The sequence below is a fragment of the Antedon bifida genome, chromosome 6 (assembly GCF_963402885.1).
Source record: "Antedon bifida chromosome 6, ecAntBifi1.1, whole genome shotgun sequence".
NCBI lineage: Eukaryota > Metazoa > Echinodermata > Crinoidea > Comatulida > Antedonidae > Antedon > Antedon bifida.
This window is the reverse complement of record NC_136231.1, coordinates 9,838,851-9,862,443: the sequence shown is the minus strand read 5'-3', so window position 1 is coordinate 9,862,443 and position 23,593 is coordinate 9,838,851. Positions and strand designations below refer to the sequence as shown.

At 33.3% G+C, this 23,593-nt stretch overlaps 1 protein-coding gene across 3 annotated transcripts in view; it reads left to right on the top strand.

Moving 5' to 3' along the window:
- Positions 1-23,593, top strand: part of LOC144845313 (uncharacterized) — a 45,125-nt gene that overhangs the window by 18,855 nt on the left and 2,677 nt on the right. For all 3 annotated transcript variants that reach the window (XM_078702549.1, XM_078702548.1, XM_078702550.1), the window contains exons 7-14: positions 790-1,113; positions 4,777-4,910; positions 5,339-5,399; positions 11,504-11,597; positions 21,107-21,189; positions 21,407-21,567; positions 22,035-22,181; positions 23,242-23,294. In XM_078702549.1, the coding sequence (XP_078558675.1) occupies positions 790-1,113; positions 4,777-4,910; positions 5,339-5,399; positions 11,504-11,597; positions 21,107-21,189; positions 21,407-21,567; positions 22,035-22,181; positions 23,242-23,294 (1,057 nt within the window). The remainder of the gene's footprint in view (positions 1-789; positions 1,114-4,776; positions 4,911-5,338; positions 5,400-11,503; positions 11,598-21,106; positions 21,190-21,406; positions 21,568-22,034; positions 22,182-23,241; positions 23,295-23,593) is intronic.

The following is a 23,593-nucleotide window of genomic DNA, read 5'->3' as shown; positions in this document are numbered from 1 at the left end:
ATTATCAAACAACCAGATGTGTTGATCACACACACATCACGGGATAGCCAGAAGAGCAGCTCTAGACAGCAGGCAGGGCATGCATCACATGTTTTGAGGAGGAGGATTCAAGAAGTTACCAAACTGGTTCTCAAATTAAAAATTTACTTGAAAAACAGAGACAGAATTGAAGCAAAATGGACTCTCTAAATGATAAACATGTATTTAGACCTACTATTAAATATTTTATAAACTATTTTTATTTATTAAATTCAAAATTGCTTTGTTCAATAAAAAAGAAATTAATTTGGTTGGTTATTATGCATGCCTTACTGTAAAGAAGGTGTTACTCTGATACCATACTGGATAAACTATAGGTATTGAAGTAAATTTGTGCTTGATGAAAGCAGCAGGCAGGGGTATCCCCATTTTGGTGACTTGTTGTGCTCCATCTCTATGAAGGAAGAAGCTGTGAATCATTACTCTCTTGACTTGGGAAGAGTTTAATTCGACTTGAACTAGGGCAAGGGGTGGTCTATTTAGCCTATCTTGGTCATAATAAAATGTAAAGATTTATTGAGGTTTTGATTTGTAGGTCGCCAAACCATTACAAAATTGTTAGTCGCCATAGGTGAATAAAGGTCGCCACAGGCGACCGGGCGATCGTTAATGTCTAACCCTGCAATAGTGCGTACTATTGAACGCCATGTGACCCACAATCGTCCAATCAATTGACAGCTATTTATTTAGGTGTTATATTAAATACAAAATATCACTAAGAATGTAATATATGTAATATTGTTTTTTCAGTCTATATCATTCTCCTTCAGTAATGTGGATTCTAGCAATGAAATCAAGGATCCTACTGTGACTAAGGAGGATGAATCAAAATCGCAAACAGATTCAAATATTGTACTACAATCTGTAATCAACCACTGTCAACCAGCATTGCAAGATGGGGATCATACTGTCAGTGATGAGTGTTGCACTGATACACAATCATGCAGTGCTGTGACTTTAAATGAAAATTGTAGTGACAAAGACATAGCCATGGCTGATTCTGAATGTGAAGATAGAAATAGAAAAACTGAGGATAAGGAAGAGGATATGCAGGTTACATGTGCAGAAAACAAGGTATGCCAAGGCTAGAATTCACCCCAGCAAACTAACCATTTGCTAGATTAGATTTGTCATAATTGCTAATTAAATTGACTGGCTAATATTTCATACACCCTTTGCAAAAAAGCAGTATATGATCCAAAACTGGATCATATACAATTTCACTGTTTACATTATTTCCACTTTTTTGCTTCACAAAGAGTGAAAGTCGTATATGATTCATATATGCGTATACGTTGTTTATTCATGATAAAAAATATCGTATACCGGACAGCATACAAATCGTATACGAATTATCCTATTTATAGATTATAGTAAGCCTAGGTGTAATAACTAGTAGTAATAAGACCTTGATTTAAAATAAAAGGAACACCAAGGCGTTGAAGAAGACGATCAAAAGAGTGCATAAATTAGCGCTCCAAACGTTTACAGTGCATCATGTCAAATATACAATATCTCATATAAACCAATAATTACAACTTACATAATTGAATTTAATAGTACCGCAACCAAAAACAAGCAGTTTTAAAAAAATCTCGGAAACAGACAAAATATGACCTAATGTTCAGATGTTTTTGTATGTACCTCCAACTAGACTCAGTGGCCATATACCAATAACATTTAAGTGTTATATTTCCCTTAAATATTAAGTATTCGCTTTACTCAATAAATATTTAAGCACTGTATTTCCCTTAAATTGTATTCGCTTTGGAAATACTTAAAATTAAAAAATACAGCCATCATGGAACCTAACATATGGGCCAACTATCAGGCAGAGATCAGTTTGTGGCCTTAATGAATCAGGTCGTTTGAAAGCCCTAACCCAGTTGTCAGTTTGGAACTTGTTACATGTGTATGTAAACTAAATAGCCAGATGCAGTTGTTACCAAAAGCATGCATGTGTGGTTGTGATTCGATCGTTTGCTGTTACCAAGGTGGCCAGTAGGCATTATATATCAGTGCTGTAAGAAATACCCACCTCAGAGCGTTTACCTCCTCCCATCCCAGAAAAATTCCGGATATTGACATGGGCCCATTACTCCCAACTCACAACCCCTCTGTGACGGTTTTTAAATGAAATTTAAGACATTCTAATAGGCCTCCAATTCTGGTTATTTATATACTCTAGGACTCATTCTCTCCTCCCTTGAACACCTTCCAGGAGTGATTTTATTTTTAAATTTAAAATCTTCCCAGTACAATTCTGGTCTTTTTGACACCACACTATAACCATCAGCCGCAGGCTATCATGAAAATTATATTTACTAGATGGTACGCTCGCTTCGCTCGCGTACCATCTAGGTCAGGTCCACAGATGGTTCTCGAATACACAGTAATTTCAGCGTCAAAAAACTGGCGATTTCAAATGTACATACCGCAGGACTATACATACATTGTCGTTTTCAAATAGACACGATGATTATTGTAGTCAACTAAAATTACCTGGGAATTAGGCCTACTTCCGAAGGAGAAACTTGTCTTAAAATGAGTTCAATTTTTTAATTTGAACTCATTTAAACAAACCCAATTTGTGTTTTGTATATAACATTAGAGTTGAGGGATGGGGAAGAGGATGGGAAGAACAATTTTTAAATATATTCTTTATCCACTCAGTAACTAAATATTGTTTTAAATGTTTTATAGATAATAATATACCACTAAACACAGTAAAACATTTACGATTTAATAGTATAGTACATGTACTATATATGTATGTTCAGACTCGCATCACTACGATGTTTATATTTTTTATAATTATTAATTAATACAAATGTTGAGAAGCAATTACTGTCAGTAATAATAATTCTAACTAACTTTATATACCATCGAGTAAACATTCTAGAAATAACGTGCGATTTACCGAATTTTGCCCTTACGTAAATTTATATATAGATACGTTGTTGAACCTCTATTTTACCATATTTGGCCTTATAACCTTGAAAATGACCTTTGACCTGAAATTGGAGAGCAGCATCCACCCCTATCTTTTTTTTCATTCCATAGGGGATATATTCCACATGATTGCCTGTTATTAACAGAAAATGCCCCACATGATGGAAAAGCTCACGTTGGCCGCCCTACTATTAGCGCGATGTGCTCTATTAAAATGCGATTAACTAGTACAAAAGAGAAAAAAATCCTATTTTAAAAATTTGTGTCGCCATATGGTGGTGCCAGAACATCCGGTAGGTACAAATTTTACATGAATTGATATCTACAACTTATCAACTTCCATAGTACATAAAAAAAATTTATTTTAAGGAGTTATAACCGATTAAAAATAGGTATATTTTTGCACAAATTTGCATTAAAATACCCATATTTTAACACACAATTATTAAAGTTTAATGTGTACGTGCATCGTTAATTTGCAATAAATGTTCATCAAAATGAATGAAATCATTTTTCTACGCTTTGTACATGATGTGCACACAAGTGCGTTCGCAAATGCAACAAAATTTGAAAATGTTGAAATGTTTAAAATGGCCTGAAAGTGAAATGTATGTGAACTTGATTAAAATTTAATTTTGGCTATTTTTATGTCAAAATTGCTCCATATTATGAAGTATACTTTTGCAAAGTTTCATTGAAAAGTTTATAATTATGGTCAACCATTAAATTTCATAAAATCGTGTGTAAAAGATCCCGCTGTGTATATTGTCATAAACCACCATTGTTACATATTAATAAAGACATAGTTACCTTTTCTCTAGATTTCATTATAAATCATGCATATAATCTATACAGTAATAAATAAAATTGAACAAACAATACGGATATTAAAAAAAAAATCTTATTTCGTTTCGTTTCCCAAGGTGAGACTCGATCTCGGTACCTTGAATGCTATAGAGGCGAGCCATACACAACTGACTAAAATTTGAAGAAAGATTCCTCCGTGTATTTACTATGCAGTAACCATTTTGGTGCAGATAGATTATTACATACCGCAATGAATCATAATTTGTTACTATGATGACATCTTTAAACATTTTTTTAAAATGATGCACTGTCAAAAAATTGTTCGCGTAATTTTACTCCTCCGAAACCACTGAATGATACGTGCTCACATTTGGCACATTGATGCTTATTGAGGGGCCGTACACAATAGGCTATGTCACTTTATCCTGAATTTTAAGGATAAACACTACAAAAAGGCAAAAAATTAATAAAAATGAACACACACACAAACAAAACGATTCCAAATGGTTTGTTGAACATGAAAACAACTTAACAATTCGTGTTTCTGCAGCAATGTGTTTTTCATTCAATTTATGTCTACTTTTTTATTTCATCTATGTATCAAATAATTAATACACCGCGAAAAATACCCAAAATAATATAGTTTGGCATTTTATAAGGTGTTTGCGCGCATTATCTAATTCACACAGCACAATTTTTCTTTAGAATCTTTTTATTTTTGTAAGTCTGAACAGTCAGAAGTTCCATATCCAGTATTGCTGTATTTATGGCTGCAAACATTTTTTCTTGATACAATTTGTTTTTATGTCAATAATTTGTCAAAGTACTTTATCAGAGTGTGCTTGTATTATATTAAGGCGAAAAAAGACCATGTGGAGCACCGGGTTACTGCTAGTATGCATGATACCTAATTTAAACAAACATAGATTGATATTAAGCAGAACATAACACTAAGAATGTAAATTGTTTTTTTTTCAGTCTGTATCATGCTCCTCCAGTAATGTGGATTCTAGCAATGAATCAGAATTGTCTTCATCTGAGATAAGTTCATCAGAAGATGATGATGATGATGATGATGATTACAGTGATGAGGAGGAACAGCTTGGGAAAAGGTAAAAATCCATATTATTGTAATCTATATTGAGTTACATTGATAATTAAATTAAAGAAAGTATTAAAACACTAAACCATCTATCAATAATGGTAATTATACTACAACGAATTTCAGAACGTGTCTAATATTGTATTACAATTCGTAAAAAATTATACATTAAAAGAAAGAAAATCCTACATAAATTATATTAAACCCTCGAAAAGAAGTCCCCTGGGATTCTTCCCTAAAGAAGCCCATAGGCATATTGAAAAGAAGCCCATCTTCAGTTTGCAAAAGTAACATCGAAAAGAAGCCCATCTTGAAAAGGAGCCAGTCTCGAAAAGAAGCCCATCTTTAAAAGAAGCCCACCCAAGAGTCCTAAAAAAGAAGCCCATAGGCTTCTTTTTTTACGGTATTATAGTGTTTTATTAGTTTTATTTGTTTTAGAACTGCAGAGAAATTAACCGTACCACCACCACTTATGACAGCCAAAGAAATTAAAGTTGATGTAAGTTCTCATTTAATAATATTGTTTAGAGTGAAGAAAAAGCTATAAATATTTTTCATTAATTTTTAAGAACTCGATTGGTAATTGATATGGAAAACAAACTAAAAAGAAATATGTTATTTCATCATTGAAGATAAGCCCTTATTTCATCATTTAAGATAAGCCAAAAAAAAAAGTGAGTGATGAGGTGTACTTGGCGCGAAACCGAGCGTGGTGGAATCGTTGAGGCAGGAGTCACCCGTATCACACACGCAATTTAAGGGGCGTGGCCCAGCGGTGTGGGTCTTCTCAGGGAGACATCTCCTCCTTGCTGGGATCGGTTATCTTAGTGTTTCATAAATGCATTGAAAGTATGTATAGAGCTATTGATTGCTTGTTGGGCTAGTGTGGATAGCTGGTTGGTGGAGAGTTTAATTCCACTGTATCGCTTCTTGTTAGATGAAACGGCTCCGTGAGCACCGAAAATGCATCCTTCTGCAGATACGGTTACGACTTTGTGCAGTTTCTTAATAGCGTCGCACATTATGGGGGTACCATACCTTGTTTCTTTGCAGCGTGGCTGTCGGTAAGTGTGTTACCGTGTGCTTCGTATGGGAAGGCGATGTCTAGGATGTATGCGTGGTTTGAATTTGTATATATTGCAATGATGTCTGGTTTAAAGTTGCCGGCTGTTGTGGTAATCAGAGGTTCTATGTGTATGTTTTCGCTTCCGTAGATGTTTGCAGAAAGTGTACCATTTGGTTGCATATAGTGTTATGTCTTCTGATCCTCTCGTTCTTGACGACCAGGCATCGCTGCAATATGTGGGATGTAGTCTCGGTTGACGACTTACAATGGTGATAGGAGGTATCGCCGCCTGTGTATGAAAGATTATTCCTACACGGAAGAGTTTTTGCACGAAGAGCCAGCGCCTTCGTATAGTAACCTCTCTTCAAGATGTTGGGGTTTTTTATCCAGTTTGTTGCAGCTGGATGGTTGAAGGCCTCATATCCTTGTCCTTGTCTGGTGATCTTGTGTTGACGTTGTCTTTCTTTGAATGTTTCGCTAATTTGTGCAATGACTGTCTTGTTGTCTGCTTCGAAGTCCAGTAACTTTAAAGCGCCGACGGTCTTTCTCAGCTGGTTCTGGATGGTGTTAGACGCATACAGTGATTTAATTGCAATGTCACTTACGCAGCAGAGCCCCGTGGCGAAGTTTGTTGGCCATAATAGATATTTCTGGAAAGCCGTATCCTCAGAGTGAGGTAGGTAGGGTGATGAAACTTTTGCTGCTGGTTGCCGGAAGATGCAGGATTGATTGTAGGCTCTTATTTAAAATAAGAGTAATCCTGTTGAGGGTCTTAGCCTCGTAGGTATTATGACTGAATTGGTGGTAAATTCTTGGTAGGATAAATGTCCTAATTATGTTGACTTTTTGGTGAGGTTTTAAGAATGATGTTGAAATTTTCCTCAGCCAGTCGCGTAGAGGTTGTGTAGGGTCTTCTCTCGATTTGCCGAAATATCCGAATTTTTGTCCTAGATATTTTGCTGTTTCGATTAGAGGAATGATTGGGATGGTGTTCTCATTTACGTGCCAAATCGATGTCGTCATAGGAATTAGTTTCTTGACATGACGGACTCCGACTCTGTTAGTTTTGGTACTTCCCATTACCGCTGATTTTGTTGCATTAATTTTCATGAATCTTTTGTTGAAGAAACCGCTACAGTGTGAGAGGAGTGTCGAGAGGCCTTCTTTGCTTTCTGCAAGGAGGACTAAGTCGTCGGCGAAGGCGAGGTCGTTGTGTTTGGATTGATATCCTTCCAAACCAATATGAGTCGGTAAGGTGTCGAGAACTTCATCCAGAACTAAATTGAATAGGAGTGGACTTAGAGGACAGCCTTGTTTGACTCCGCATCTTATCGGAATAGGGTCCGATGTCGCAGACGCAGACTTGTGTAGATGTCGGTGTACAAGTCGCGGATGATCTTGATAAATTCCTTCAAGGCTCGTACTATGGATGAGTGGTGAATCGAGTCGAACGCCTTAGAAAGGTCTAGGAACATGCCGTAATGGGAACGGCATTTGTTTCTATACTTGGTTAAGATTGCTCTCAGAAGGATCGTGTTTTCGAGGCAACCGTCCAAAGGTATGAATGCTTTTTGTCTTGTGTTCAGTCTGGTGGCTTCTGAGAGTCTATAGTTGAGTATCTTAGTGTATAACCTAAGAAGGTAAGACCCGATGGTTATAGGTCTCCATTTTGTTGGATCGTTTTTGATTGGCTCACCTTTCGGGAGTAAAATAGTGAAATTAGACCGGAGTGTATCTGGAATTCGTCTTTTGAGTAGCCAAAGGTTGAATAGAGATGCGAGGTCATAGGATGTTTTAGATCTCTATAGAACACTCCATCGGGGCCGGCTACTCCGTCTTTTTTCATACTCTTCAAGGCTATATTAATCTCATCTTTACTGATAGGACATAGAAGATCTTTTATAGATTCTACGTTGTCGGTTGAATTTTTTGATATTGGGCTGTTGTCGTTACACGGTTCTTTCCCAAGCACATTGAAGAAGTGTGTCTGGGCCTTCGTTGTTTAAAGGAACATCGTCCAGAATGTGTCTGGCTAAAGTACGTTTGCTTCTACCATAAACGTCTTGGTGTATGGGATAGAGAACTTTCTTCTTTTGCCTACGAGACGCGTCTTCCGGGACGTTTGGTATATTCTGTTGTTTACGTGGATATTTACGTTTTTTCTTCCTTCCGATCTTCGCCAGTAGATGACTAAAGTCTAGAGGGTTGTCGGTGTTTGAAGCAGTTTCGATTAGCGTCATTAGGGAGTCCTCAATTTCAAAGGTAACGGCCAGATTGATTGAACAGACGTACCTTGAAAGAGATTCTTCGATTAGTGCAGTGCCAGTCTCCTCTTTGACGATAGGTTCTACTTCTGGTCTTTCAGTTTCGTTGCTTCGGATATCTGCCTGAAAAGATATGACCATGTCTTTATAGCTATCCTTCTTTCTCTAGTACTTGATGGATTCTGTACTTATTCATATTATTGAATTTAGTCATCGGGGGGTAGATTACCGTATATTTCGGTGTATAAGTCGCACTTTTGACACGCAAATTTGACCTCTAAATTAAGGGTGCATCGTATATACCAAACATAAATGCCTCACCACACAGATTTACATATCGTCACCTCGTTGGCTAGGCCTGAGTAGGCTAGGCCTAGCTACAGTGTACTAATGTAACGGCAACCTGCTTCTGCCTAGTTTTCAAGGCATATTAGCCGACCGCCGTACCCCCAGTGCAAGCCCTTCTTGTCGGCCACATGGTGTACGGTATTCGACTAGTATATTCTCCAGTTGATTATAGCATGGACCTAGCGTACACACTTCTCGGATACATAGATACTAATCGAAAACGATTGTCCGTGAAAACGTGCGCCCTCTCGAAATGATCGAGCGAGGCTAGCCCACACACGTGCGTGTTGTAAACACGGTCATGCACTCGATGTTGCGGGTGCGAAACACATGAATAACAAGTTAGAAAGAAAGCGGCCGAGCCTATGTAAGAAAAAACCTAAATAAAGGACGCCGTTGTAGATATAACAAAATATATTATTACAATAATATTGATTACAATTTAAAAAAACATTGTTTTGATGAAATATAAAGTGCGTCTTATACATCGACGATATAAAAAATACCGATATTTTACTCTCAGTTAGGGGGTACGTCTTATACACAGGTGCAACTTATACACCGAAATATACGGTAGCTTCTATACCGGCCATTATTGCCACGTCTTCGTTTGACCATCTGTTTTTCAACGATGATTCGTCGGGTTCTTCCGATGTGAATTCTATGATATGTGATCTCTTTTGATGTAGTTTGAGAAAACGCTCTCATACAAACTTCACATTGGTGCTCGTCGGGTCTTGTTGGTAAGCTTGGTTTGTTGGCAAACTTTGGAAAGTGGCACGAGACAGATCGAATCGATTCGAAGATTCCGCCACACTTGGAGCAGGAATAGCTGATGGACGATCCGTTGTTAATAATGTGCTTCCATATCTTTGGATGATTGGTCACATTCTTCTTACACGAGGCGCATGTGTAGGTTGAAGTGTGAAGTGTCCGACGGGTATATCAATGTTATGTCAATAGCGCTTCCATGTCCGCGAGGGTACATTTTTATAAAATTCTTTATTAAACAAAATACTTCGAAAAAAAAAAGGAACAGGATTTGTCAATATAAAAATATACAAACACTATACGCTAAACTACTATATAGGATAAAAAAGGATAAGCGCCAATGAATTCACGACGGTAAGACGATGTGGCTGTATCGATGGATACGCCGCATTGGAGGATTGGTTTTAGATTAGCCTGTCCTGTCTAAGTCGCCCGAAGTGTGAGAATGTAGTTTAGCCGCCAGCTGGTGTAGGCGTTGCCCAGGGTGAACCGGAGAATTTGCTAGGAGGCTTATAAGATACAAGTTTAAAGCACTGTATAAATTCTCTGACATGGAGGTATGCATTCGATTCTTTGTAGTTGTTTGTTTGTTATTGTTGATTGGCAATAAAGAATAAGAATAGGGGGACATCTTTAGGCAAGTGTCCCCTTATAGTGGTTATCCCTTTAATTGGGATTGGCTGTAGTATAATATATTGACCCTTGTTTGTCTCCAAAGAGGGGTTCTACTGTATATAATTAAGTTCAAATGTTTTAAAAGGAAAGTTTTTGAGAATGGACCATTGTAATAGTTGATTATATTTTTGATCATATCAGTTTAATGTATTGGTAATGCTATCTCAAAAGCTTCTTTTTTAAACTTTTCGGTACCACAAGGATCTGTTCTTGGGCCGCAATGGTTCATAATTTATTTACACCCGATACAGGATATCATTAGTAAATATGATCTGTACTATCATGTTTACGCTGATGATACTCAGATTTATATTTCTTTTAAACCTACAATGACACACAGTGACATTTCTTTGGAATTGCTTCAACATTGTATCTATGATGAAAAACAACTTTCTTAAATTAAACGATGACAAAACAGAATATATTCTCTTTGGATCAAAGCAGCAGTTGGAAAAACTGCCACTAAGTTTTATTTACATTGTTGAAACCAAAATAGACTCGGCTAGACAGGTTAGAAATCTTGGGGTTGAAATGGATGCGGGTATGACTATGATTTCTCATATCTCAAAAACTATTTCTACGTCGTCTTTTCACTTACGAAACATCCGAAGGATTCGAAAGTTTATTAATGAGGCAGCAGCTAAACAACTTGTTCATGCTTTTGTCACTTCACGACTGAATATGGGAAACTCATTGCTATATGGGCTACCACAAAAACAACTCCAGAGGCTTCAGCTGGTTCAAAATACAGCGGCACGAGTTGTTAAAAAATTACCAAGATATGGACACATACCAAATACCTTGGAAAGATTGCATTGGCTTCCTGTTAGGTACCGCATTGTTTTTAAAATATTACTCTTTGTTTTTAAGTCTATAAATGGTATGGCTCCTAAATATATTTCTGACATGCTTAGACTGTATGTTCCCAGACTGTATGTTCCCGGACGGAATCTGCGTTCTAGTGATATGCTGCTTCTACATCAGCCTAAGTCTCACCACGGGGAGACAGAGCTTTCACCGTTACTGCTCCTCGTTTATGGAATGCTCTAACAAGGTCTATAAGATTTTGCAAAACTGTTGATACTTTTAAAAAATTATTAAAAACACATTTATTCATTAAGGCATCAAATCAATAGGTTTCTTAAAGTTCCAGACTTAGAATTGTATAGTATACTTTTTCCAGGCCAGCATTATCTTTGGGATGCCTCTGTCTTGGTTGTTGTCTCTGAGCACCCGGTCGTCTGTGGCAAGGCAAATGTGTATCCTGCTCCTTTGTTTGGTCACCTAGGTAGGGGTCCGGGACCGCGACAGAACGAGAACGGATGGGGACCCTCCAAAGAAATTGCATTTTTTTTGTCAGGAATTTGTATGACTTGTTTTTTATTTTTTCGAATGCGCCTTGAGCACTCTTGAGTGGTATGTGCGCTATAAAAATCCTATTATTATTATTATTTAATCATGTTCTATACTTTGTTACAGGAGCTTCCAGAAATACAGTATCTTAACATGGTTCTTGATGAGAAAGCTGAAATGCGCCCTCTAGGTTTGGTATCCAGCATCATTGGCCAGCTTGGTGAGTGTTAATACCATTCTTAGGAGATGGGTAATTGAATGAGTTGAATGTATCAATGTGATATCTCCACTCAGATAGACAAGGCCATCTGCTTTTAAGTCCCCAGGAGCATGAATTATGCTAAAAGCTTTAACGATAATTATGTTTCTCAGAATATTATACATTTAATATAATACAGTAATTATCTTTCACATTCATTCAATTTTGTTTTGGTATACTTCTGGGAAATTATATATGAGAAGAGAAGAATCCAAAACATTTTAATATTATATATTTAATTTCATCAAATATTGATTAAATTATATATTTATGTAACTTATATTAGCTAGTTTTATTAATAACCTTGATGAAATTGCATTATAAATTCTAGATGAAATTTTTCTGAAGACATATTCAACAATGTCCCTATGACAAAACAGCAATATTACATTTGAATTTAGGTTGTCTCTCTCAACAATTAAACTTGTACATCTCTCCAGGGATGCTATATTTATTAATAATGCTAGTGTTACTGTTAATAAGCTTTGCCGTACTTGTTACAGAACCTTCATAAACAGAATTACAGAAAAAATAACAGAATACAGAAATAAAACAACTCCTAATGTCTATTTGGTGTGTGAATTATCCACTTGTATTAACTTCCTTTTTATATTATATAGAAAAATTATTATCATATTGATATATGTTTATTATATATATTGCCTGTTTAGAGGTGAAATATAACATTTTAAATCCCCGAGTATAAAGGCAAATAATTACCAAAATGATTTATTGGCAATATATTCACAGTCTTCGGGAATTCATAACGTTTACAATCCTCCAAACGGTAATCGTGTGATGCCATCTTTTAGACACATTGAAATATTTACATAGGCTATATAATAATCCCAATCATAAATATAGAAGAAACAAAGTAACATTGTAAATGTAGAAGACAAAAAAAGGCTTAGTGCTAAAAGAAAATAATAACAACTAGAGGGTACTCCGAGAGTACAAACCTCAGCCTACTGTAAAAATCCCCTACATAAAATGTCCCCGGAAAATATATATATATTTTTTGCATTTTTTTTAATTAGTTCTAAATGTAAATAGACTAACTGCACACTACAAAGTTGTGGATGAGAGTTTGGTGTAATGGTTATGTATGCAGCCTCTCACAGTTGAGATCGCAGGTCCTGCTGAGATTTTTTTTTTTTTATTATTTTTTTATTTCTTTTTTTTTTGGGGACCTTGATCTTTACCCTGACCCTTCAAAATTTAACCACAATTATATGATGAGTCATTGATCATTGTGGCTAAGTTTGGTGAGAATCGGATAAAAACTGTGGTCTCTAGGCAGTAAAATATTTTTTTGTTAGTTGTGACCTTGACCTTTGACCTTTTCCCCTCAAATTCGAACTCGTCCGAGCTTTTGAGGCATAGATCATTATGTCCAAATTTGGTGAGAATCGGATAAAAACTGTGGCCTCCAGGCTGTTCACAGACAGACACACACACACACAACATACAGGGGTGAAAACATAACCTCCTTGGCGGAGGTAATAAGATATGAATTATGTAATATAAAAGATTTTTAAATAAAAGTTGAATATTATTACAAAATACAGCAGTTACAAAATAATGCACTTTATGTATGCACTTTATATGTATTGATTATTAATAATCAGATATTAGAGGAATAGAGTTAGGATTTTGGAAATGACAAATTAAAAATGTATTATATTTTGTTTTACATATGGAAATTACTTTGTGTCTTTGGATTATTGACATTATTACTCTAAATAGAAACAATACCAGTTTAAAGTAATGAATTTTTTAAGAATAATGACTTGTATTGTAAGCCTCTTCTAATTATTTATGCAAAATAATTTATTATCAAAGTGAATATTATAATAATGGCCAGTGTAGTAATTATTCAATAATTCCTAAAATTCAATATTTTTTTCAAAAATAGATTATATTGAATATGTCTTTAAAAGAGACACCTGGTCTAAAATGCATTGATATTATTTAGTATCCAATGAAATTTATTATATAATTTGTTGTTATTTAAACGAAATTCCTAGATTATACACAATCAACAATTTATGAATACGGTCTGCTCTACTTCATTTCAATCTATTTTGTGATAATTATGCAATTGTTTGCAAAAAGGTTAACGAGCATGTTTTTCAGAATTAATATAATTATTTTTATAACATACCTAAGTAGATTCTTTTCAATTGATTGGAGGATTGTGAGTTACATGATAATAAATAAATGTTCACACGGTTAGTGAGCAACCACAAGCGACAAGAGGCTGATATTGACTGATCATGTTCGATCAACCTGTAGTGCTTGCTGTCTATAATTGTTCTACTCTGAACATTTGTTATATTTTCACTTGGCTTTGCCTTGTAAAAATTAACCATTCAGCTTTCACCTCATGAAATTATTTGTACCATTTCACTTATAAACATTCATTATTTGGTCGAAATATAGAGACTAGCACAAAATCTAGAGACTAGCACAAAATCTAGAGACTAGCAGAAAAATCTAGAGACTAGCACAAAATCTAGAGAAAATCTAGAGACTAGCAGAAAATCTAGAGACTGGCAAAAAGTCTAGAGACTAGCAGAAAATCTAGAGACTAGCAGACAATCTAGAGACTAGCAGACAATTTAGAGACTAGCACAAAATGTAGAGACTAGCAGAAAATCTAGAGACCAACAGAAAATCTAGAGACTAGCAGAAAATCTAGAGACTAGCAGACAATCTAGAGACTAGCAGACAATCTAGAGACTAGCAAAAAATGTAGAGACTAGCAGAAAATCTAGAGACTAGCAGAAAAGCTAGAGACTAGCACAAAATCTAGAGACTATCACAAAATCAAGAGACTATCACAAAATCAAGAGACTATCAAACAATCAAGAGACTATCAAACAATCAAGAGACTATCAAAAATCAAGAGACTAGCAGACAATCTAGAGACTAGCAGACAATCTAGAGACTAGCAGACAATCTAGAGACTAGCAGAAAATCTAGAGACTAGCAGACAATCTAGAAACTAGCAGAAAATCTAGAGACTAGCAGAAAATCTAGAGACTAGCAGACAATCTAGGGACTAGCAGACAATCTAGAGACTAGCAGAAAATCTAGAGACTAGCAGACAATCTAGAGACTAGCAGACAATCTAGAGACTAGCAGAACATCTAGAGACTAGCAGAACATCTAGAGACTAGCAGACAATCTAGAGACTAGCAGAAAATCTAGAGACTATCAGAAAATCTAGAGACTAGCAGAAAATAATACTTACCAAATAGATCCTAGAGGGATTCTGTGTTTTTCAGTTCCTAATTCTGATCATTTTTTGTACTTGTATTGCGGCATCATACTGCACTGGTTGATAGTTTACAACTGATGAATGTTTATGAGTTGAAAGTAGAATAGGAAATCTTCTAACGAATCCAATATCCCCTCCATTTAACAAATATATCATTATTTGTTTTATTAAACACATCTACTGTTGTAAAATAAACTTTTGTTCAATTAATCCACTGCTTCCATTAATTTTGAATACTAGCATTGGTCCAATTATACACTAAGTAGAGCAGTTATAAACCGAGCACACAACAGATTTTTCATTTCTTTTCGAATGCAGACTTGCGTTGGATAACATTCTCAAAATGTCACGAAAAGCTGAACGAATGAATAGAACTATTAAATGGAAATTTTCCGACGTTAAAGATATGTTGTCCCCTTGAAAAAAGATCTTTTTAAAGTTGTTGTTGAATATGTATTTTTATTGTCACATAATAGTTTAATATTCACTTTGAAAAAAAATTTGATTGACATGAAGAACCTGTAATTTAAAGAAACATAATCATATTGGCTGCCAGGTTTTAGGTTGAATTTAACAATTTGTTTTGTCTTTTTGTGAAAACATAAACCTTTTTTCATTTTGTTTTTTTCAGTGGAAGTGATTATCTTTTTAACCTATTTTAATCTTTATGTGTTTTTTTTAGACAATTCATTTTAAGTAGAACTAATACTATACGGCACTAGAAACATGATATGAAATTCGTATCAGACAACATAATACAGTATTATGTAGGATTTTAGCATGGAAGATTCAATATTTATACAAAAACATGATTAAAAATTCAAGCCTTGGACTCTACTCTGATGACACCACTGTATTAATTTTTTAATGAATTCTTATGAATATTAATATGATCTTCATAACTGTAAATTTGTGATCTAAATTTTATATTAGTTTAAGAAATCAATAATGTACAATTTATCTATATAGTTTGAAGGTATTTAGAACAAACATTTTAGTGAGTACTTTGGATAAGTCAATTTCTTGATGAGTTTCTTTCAGCATTTACCTGCTATTTAGTGTTTCTACATTGTATATTTTAAATTTAGTTGGAAGTACCCTATTTTAAGGGCCGGGAATTGCAGTACTGTACTATTAGTATAATGTTGTCGTAATAATGCAAAAATAGATAGAAGTATAAAAAGCAAATAAAGCAAAACACAATCACAAAGTAGTTGTGCTAACAAATCACAACAAAAAGTATTCAAAGATGTATTGTCCTCCGAAAACATGAAAATACAAACGATTAAATCCAACCAAAAGCCCACTGACTAGCAGCCATTTTCACTATTTTTAGCATTTAAATTACATTACAATTTTTGATAAAAGTGATTAACTATTATTGAAAAATGGCATATTCAATAAGCAAATTTGAAAATTGTTTTCATGGAGACTATATATCTTTAATGAGTCACTAAGTTGAAAGAATGCCTGCATGTTCTTTGTTTTATTTTGAATTGTGGGGTTCTATTATTGCCAAATGCATTTTATAAAGCCAACATTCACTGCTATAGGCATTAAAGTATGATGAGTTACGTGAATAGACATTTCTCAGCTTTTACGATAAATAACCTACAACTATTAGATTATTTCAATTACATCTTTATAGGGTATAAATATAGAATTTTATATAATAGTTAGGTTAAAGGTTAAAACCATAGAAATTCATCATTTTTAGCAGTACATATACAGTCATTACCATTTTTTTTGTACCGGTGAAACTCGATGTTCTCATTGTTAGTGGAAGGTGATGCATATTGATTGAAACCTTTCAGTCATTATTCATTTGTAGTCTCTTTGTAGATGTTGATTGTTGTTGAAACTATTGTTGTTTGGCCTATTTTAGTGTTAATTAATAGGTTTGATTCTTCGAAAGTGCCATTTTCATTTAGCAGTGAGACATATCGACTTATAGGATAATGCAGTTAAGGTTTAAATGGACTAGGTTTTTGTTAATTAACTGCATCACTTTCTGGGTTGTAAATATGTTTGTTGCAACGGTAAAAACTGATAAACTAATGGCAAAATCTTACCATTAAGAATATGTAGGTTTGGATTTCATTATGTATGATGGCAACGTGTGTGTGTACCAGTAGTTTACACAGACTTTAATGTTTGGAAAGGTGAATAACCCCCAAAAAACATTTTTGTAAAGAATGCAGTCACTACTGTTCTTGACATGCACAGAAGGTTCTATTAAATATCATTTACACTCTCCTGATATGAATCAGGATCTGACTAAGGGAATATGTGTGGTGTTTGGTTGTTGATGTCGTATGCTGTTTCATTTTATCTGTTTAATTATGTTTATAAGCTTAGTAAGAAGAGAAGGCTATACTAAATTTCCTAAAACTAAAGCGTTTTTGTTGAAAACTATATATGAATGTGTATGTTTACATGTGTACACTATGTGGGTGTGCAGGTTAATACTATCAGTGCACACCAAGCAATGCCTTTGATGTAGTTAAAGACCCCTTCCCTACAATTTGTGACGTTTTGTAAAAATAATACATATATATTACTTTAAAAACATTAAACCAGATCATTCCTTGTCTTAAATGTAAGTTTTATGGTAAATTATGATAAAAAGTGAGAAACAATGCACTACCTAAGTAGCTCGCGGCGAATGACCTCTCGTTGACGGTCTTTAGTTTTGTAGGCCTAAGCTAGTAAACATCGGTAACGTACGAACATCGTATGCTAGCTGTATACCTAGCCTGACGTTGTATAGTTGCTGCATTAATTGTCTTTCTATTTTTGCCAGACTCTGTTGATACAAATTGGGGAAAACCCGGTATTTTCGCTGAAAAGTTAGGAGTCTTCCATTTGTTTTGGCCTCACGATCGATCGAAAAGTGGGTGAATTACAGAAGAAAAACAAAAATATCAATCGGCGCGCAATGCATTTTGGGATTTATAGCGGGCCGCTAAAATTATTAGAATCGACTTATTTTTCACATTTTCAACCGTTTAAAGACCAAAAAAGTTATCGCAATAGGACCATATAGTATTATTTTTACATTAAATATAGTTTGTGATCTTAAATTAGATCTAAAAAACATAGGGAAGGGGTCTTTAAGTATTTTACTAATATACAATTGTTTGTTGTAAATAGAGGATTTAAATTAACAAAAAAAAAAAGAATGTTAAGAAGTAAATACTTTGTATTAATGTTTAGTAATTCAGAAAACAAAAAAACTAAATAAATGCCAGTGTTTACTAATGGTATGATTCTTTTAGAATTAAAAAATTCATAAATTTAATATTCTAAATTTATGACTTTATGGGTTTAGGAAACTGTATCATGCGGAAGCTTAGTTTACTAAGGCTGAGAAAATGGGAATTCGTAAACTCAGACTTGGCCTGCACAAATCTCTATCTCTATGAGATGTATGCAGACAGTAGTCTGTAAAGCAATGTTCGTTTTTAACAATGTTTTCGTTTTGGCTGTCAATCAATTTATCATTGAATAATGGTCAAAACAATCCTTCATCTATGGTAAATATTTTTGCTGATTGGTGTGTATAGATGAAGAATTTGTTTATTAGTGAGTACGTTTGTGGTGGCTGTACAACGGTTCATAGGAAATTAGAAATTTTGTTTACTGGAATGTTGGAGTATGTGGGTCACTAACGACCTACCGTGGGAAGTTATTCCCTACCCCGCAATATGCACAGTACAGATACAGTAGTTTAGTTTAGTATTAAATTTTTGTTCTGTACAGTTCTGAAATAAAAGTTGATTGATTGATTGATAAGCTACAACTACAGAAGGAAAATGAATCCAATCATAATATACATCCTCAAAACATTTATGTAATACCCGATAGGCCCTAATTTATAATTAATAGAGCATTTCAGATTATATTTATTTTATAATACAAAATCTTTACTACTGATTGTATATAGTTGGTAAAAAAATCATTATATTTATTTTATAGAATATCAATTAAAAAAGCATCATTTAATGAAAGAACAATAATTAAATTGTTGCATTTTTATAAGAAATTTTTTTTGTTTTATTTTGAATTGTGGGGTTCTATTATTGCCAAATGCATTTTATAAAGCCAACATTCACTGCTATAGGCATTAAAGTATGATGAGTTACGTGAATAGACATTTCTCAGCTTTTACGATAAATAACCTACAACTATTAGATTATTTCAATTACATCTTTATAGGGTATAAATATAGAATTTTATATAACAGTTAGGTTAAAGGTTAAAACATAGAAATTCATCATTTTTAGCAGTACACAAATCAAAGTCATATACAGTCATTTTGGTTTGCTTAAAGCATTACAATAGTATTCTATTAAACTTTATTACAAATGTGACGTAAATACTAGTACTTTGTATTTTTAGACATTTGAAAGAAAGTAGATGTTTATAATTAGTGATATCTGTATATTTTAAGCTTTTCAGTTTATAGGGCAGATTGTTGAAATATTTGAGTAATTTTTTATTTTAATTTGTATTGTATATTTAAATTAAAATATATTTTATAAACTCGCAGGCCTAATAATTTGAATGCAATTTCCTCCAATTTTTTAAACATACATTGGTCCTATGACACCATAAGACAATGATCAGCCAATATATGTCCAGAAACAATATTATCGCACAATATTATAATTTTGAAATGTCTTTTGGGAAGATCCCTGTACAATTGTACACGTTTTTGTAGATTAGTACAGGTCCTTTGGTACATCCCTATTAAGAGGACACTTTTCTGTGAAACAAACACAGGTCAATATATGTTTTAACACTACAGCCAATGCTATTTTAGAGGAAAACCCTAGACTGACAATTTTTCTGGTCTTAAAGTTGTCCCCTAAAATAGGGATTCTACTGCTGGAATTTTTTAAAAAGAAAATTTAGTTTTTAAACATTATTTCATCATATTTAATTATATTACATAAGAAAAAAACAAAATAAATTGTTTATTATTATGTATCGCAAAATACAAGGTTTATTTTTGTTATATAAATCACTGATGTGTTGTTGATTATCAACTATATTGACCTGAATTGTTTTTTCTATGTGGGTATTTATATACCTTACAATTCTATATTACGTAGACGTAAAGCACTGTAAATTAGGTTAAAACAAGCCTGTGTTCTGGGGTGTAATAAAAGGCAAGGAGAGTGGATGGAGGGGCAGTATACATTGTTACACCATAGTGGATGTGTCTATTTCAACTCCTTCTGTCTATGTATAAATCGTAACAGTATCAATAAATAACATACTATTTCATGAAGAATACCTTAATCTTCAGCACATGACTCTATTATACTCAAATATATTTTTCTTGTAATTCCAATTTTCATTTTTTTTTAATCTACTTTAAATTCTATCAAAAACAATCTGTCTAATATAATTGAAATATTATCTTTTTTTGGTGGTGTTGTTTTCCATGAATTAACTTTTAAAATAATAATTGTGATGTAAGAATCCAATTACAATTTCAATACATTGACATTCGATAAGAAGCTTTTCTCTTCCAAGAAAGAACAAAATGTAATTAATTAGTGTCTGTGATGAAGATACTAACAAGATTATATCATAGTCATCAATGTAATAGTACTTTAGTAAATGAAATTGGCTTTAATTAATTATGATGATGCATGTGGAATTTTGTTTTGATAATTTTCTGCATTGATTCATCCAATTTAGTATTTGGTATTTTAAAAGCATTATTATTAATTAACATCACTTGAACATGAATTTTTGTTTGAGATGGCCTTTGTTATCCAAATAAACCAATATATGCATTTGAATACAGTATTATTGCATGTGAACATTGCACATATTAAGGGCGAGTTTTGTATAAATTATGACCGATTTTGTTCAACAATTTGCAAAATTAACAAAAACACTATTGTTGATGTATTTTGTGGATTTTGATTGCCAATTAATATTTGTGTCTATAGTCAAGAAAGGAAAGGTACATTAAAAAAAAGTTTTCTTCTTCACTTTTTGTAAATGTATTTTTTATCAAGACATTGTTGTATCAGATACATACTAAAATATGCTATGCATCAATACTAGGAATTAAAATGTCTTGGTTCATTTGAAACAAAAACATTTTTTTTTGTTATACCAACAATTTTTATTTTCTTAAAGTAAACCTCTCATATTTCTTTGATAGTAATTATAAAATCCTTAGAAAATACTCCAGCTCTCGATGTAGAAACTGTTCTTTTTAAAGAAGATAGACAAGCTTTAGGAACGGTGAGTCAAGCTGATTAACTATCCTAAATACTATTTAATATGTACGGATTATTATATTTCCTAAAATCAGAATATAAATATATAATTATATAAAGACATGCAGTACTAGAATTTTGATATCTATGATAATATATAGTATTAATTATACATTGTATCAATTGATTAGAAGATACAGAAATCAAAAGTATATCATTAGTAATTTTATAATTTGTTTCAGGTATTTGAAGTATTTGGACCAGTTCAAAACCCTCTTTACTCGATGAGGTTCAACTCTGTTGAAGATATAATAAAACTTGCTATTCGTCTTCAATGCACCCTGTATTATGCTCCTTCTTCATTAGAAATCACGTCATATGTGTTTACCTCACAGCTACTCAAGTAGGCTTCTGTTATGTTCTTTTTACTGCAGTTGTTATGAACTAGGCCTTGGGGATGAAATCTAGATTAGATTAGAAATAAGATATAATTAATAGAAATTCAATATCTATTACTGTTTTAATTGAATTTCGATCCTATTGAGTTATATACCAGAAATATGTTTTAGATTTTTTACATACCATATTTGTTCGGTGTTTTTTTTTTGGGTGTAATATAGAAACATGTATAATCAAATAAATTCTCCCTAAATATGAAAAATACAGCACAATTAAAATCATGAAATGATAAAATACAGTAAAAATTGTATCAAAATGCTTGGTAAATTGTAGATCATTGAAGTCAATGAATTCTACTATAAATAGAAATTAAGGCGTTTATTTGACAGGGCGCCATTCGAGAAGGGCGTTTATTCAAAGTGTGACGTTTATTTGAATAAATATGGTATTCTTTCCTGTTTTACTAAACAGAATAAAAGGATCGGATGCATCATGGAAGGGTGACGAGGAGCCTCCTGCAGAATTATTGGATTACAGTGATGATGAACAAGAGAAGGATGCAAAGGCTAAAAGAAAGCAGGCTAAAGATCCTCAGAAAAGGAAACTGCCATCGCAAAGGTGTGTTTAATACATATGGAAACAAAATCATTTTAACATTGCCAGTCCATATTATGCAAATAATTAAAGTTTTAAATTTATGAATGCAACAGTACAAATAATTTCATGAGGTAATAATACAACATTTCATCTGTCACTGAATGAATTTATTTGTTCCATTGCACAAATATAAAGCATTGATTATTTGTTTTATAACACAACTACTTTAAAGAGAGGTTAGGCCAAGACCTAACAAATTTAGAAAAGCAACAAACCAATTTTGTATGCAGAGACGGTGCAGTTTACACACTACAGACTACAGATTGAATTTTGAACGTTTTAGCCTTGTGTTGAGCATGGTTGATCACTGTGTAACAAGAAAGAACGCACATATAACCAAATTGCACTCTTGATGATGTAAGAGTTCAATAGAGTAGACGTACTCATTTCACTTTCGCTGAAGGGAATGGGGTGTATATATTGCTTTCCCAAATTAAAGAACTAACCAACCAAATCCTAATTGTGATATCAGTACTGAATGCAAATTAAAATCACATGTCATGACAAAATGTGTCCTTTTATATATTTATCCATTTTTCATGAATGTTTAATTGCATCTACTTTACAATTTTAATTTTGATACTCCTCCACCATAAATATTTGTACAAATGTTTTATTTCATAATGTATTCCGCTTTATTACATCCTTATTAAAATTTAATTACTACATGCTATTAGCCATTTGAATAATACATTTATTATTACTGTTATGCAAACATTAGGATTTCTATACTCGGACATTAATATCGTATGACAAATGACGTCAACATACACTGTTTTAGTGTTCTTGAATATAAATAATACATATTAAACATATGATTATTTGTTTTTTAGTAATATTTCATAAAGACAAACTTTACTAAAGAATTTTTGTATTTAAATGATGTGACATAAAAAAATACTGAAAATTAAATCACCATAGAAAGAGATAAAAATGTAAACAATTTAAATGTTATGAGTTGTAGAATGAAGAGCTACAGTACATTAATAGCTCTGTTAACATTTCCACTCTTTTTTTATAGGACAGGTCAAAAAGGATTGATTGATGAAGAGAAAGGTTATGTTAGTGAAAATGGTACGTATTTAAAAAGACAAATTGTTAAAAGCTTTTCAAAGGGTTATTCTATACATTTATAATGGTGCTGAATATGCAAGTTTCATGTTTTTTTTGTGTGAATATGGTTGTAAACAGTATCTGTATTGGTAGTGGTGGCAATCATGAAGTACATTAAACCCCTATTAAGGGGACATCTTTGGGAAAAGTGTCCCCTTAATAGTTGTCCCCTGAATCGGGGTGGCCATAATGTAAGTAGGCCTCAAGTGATAAAAGCATGTACTTCTAACCAGGGCCCATGATAATAAAAAATAAATAAA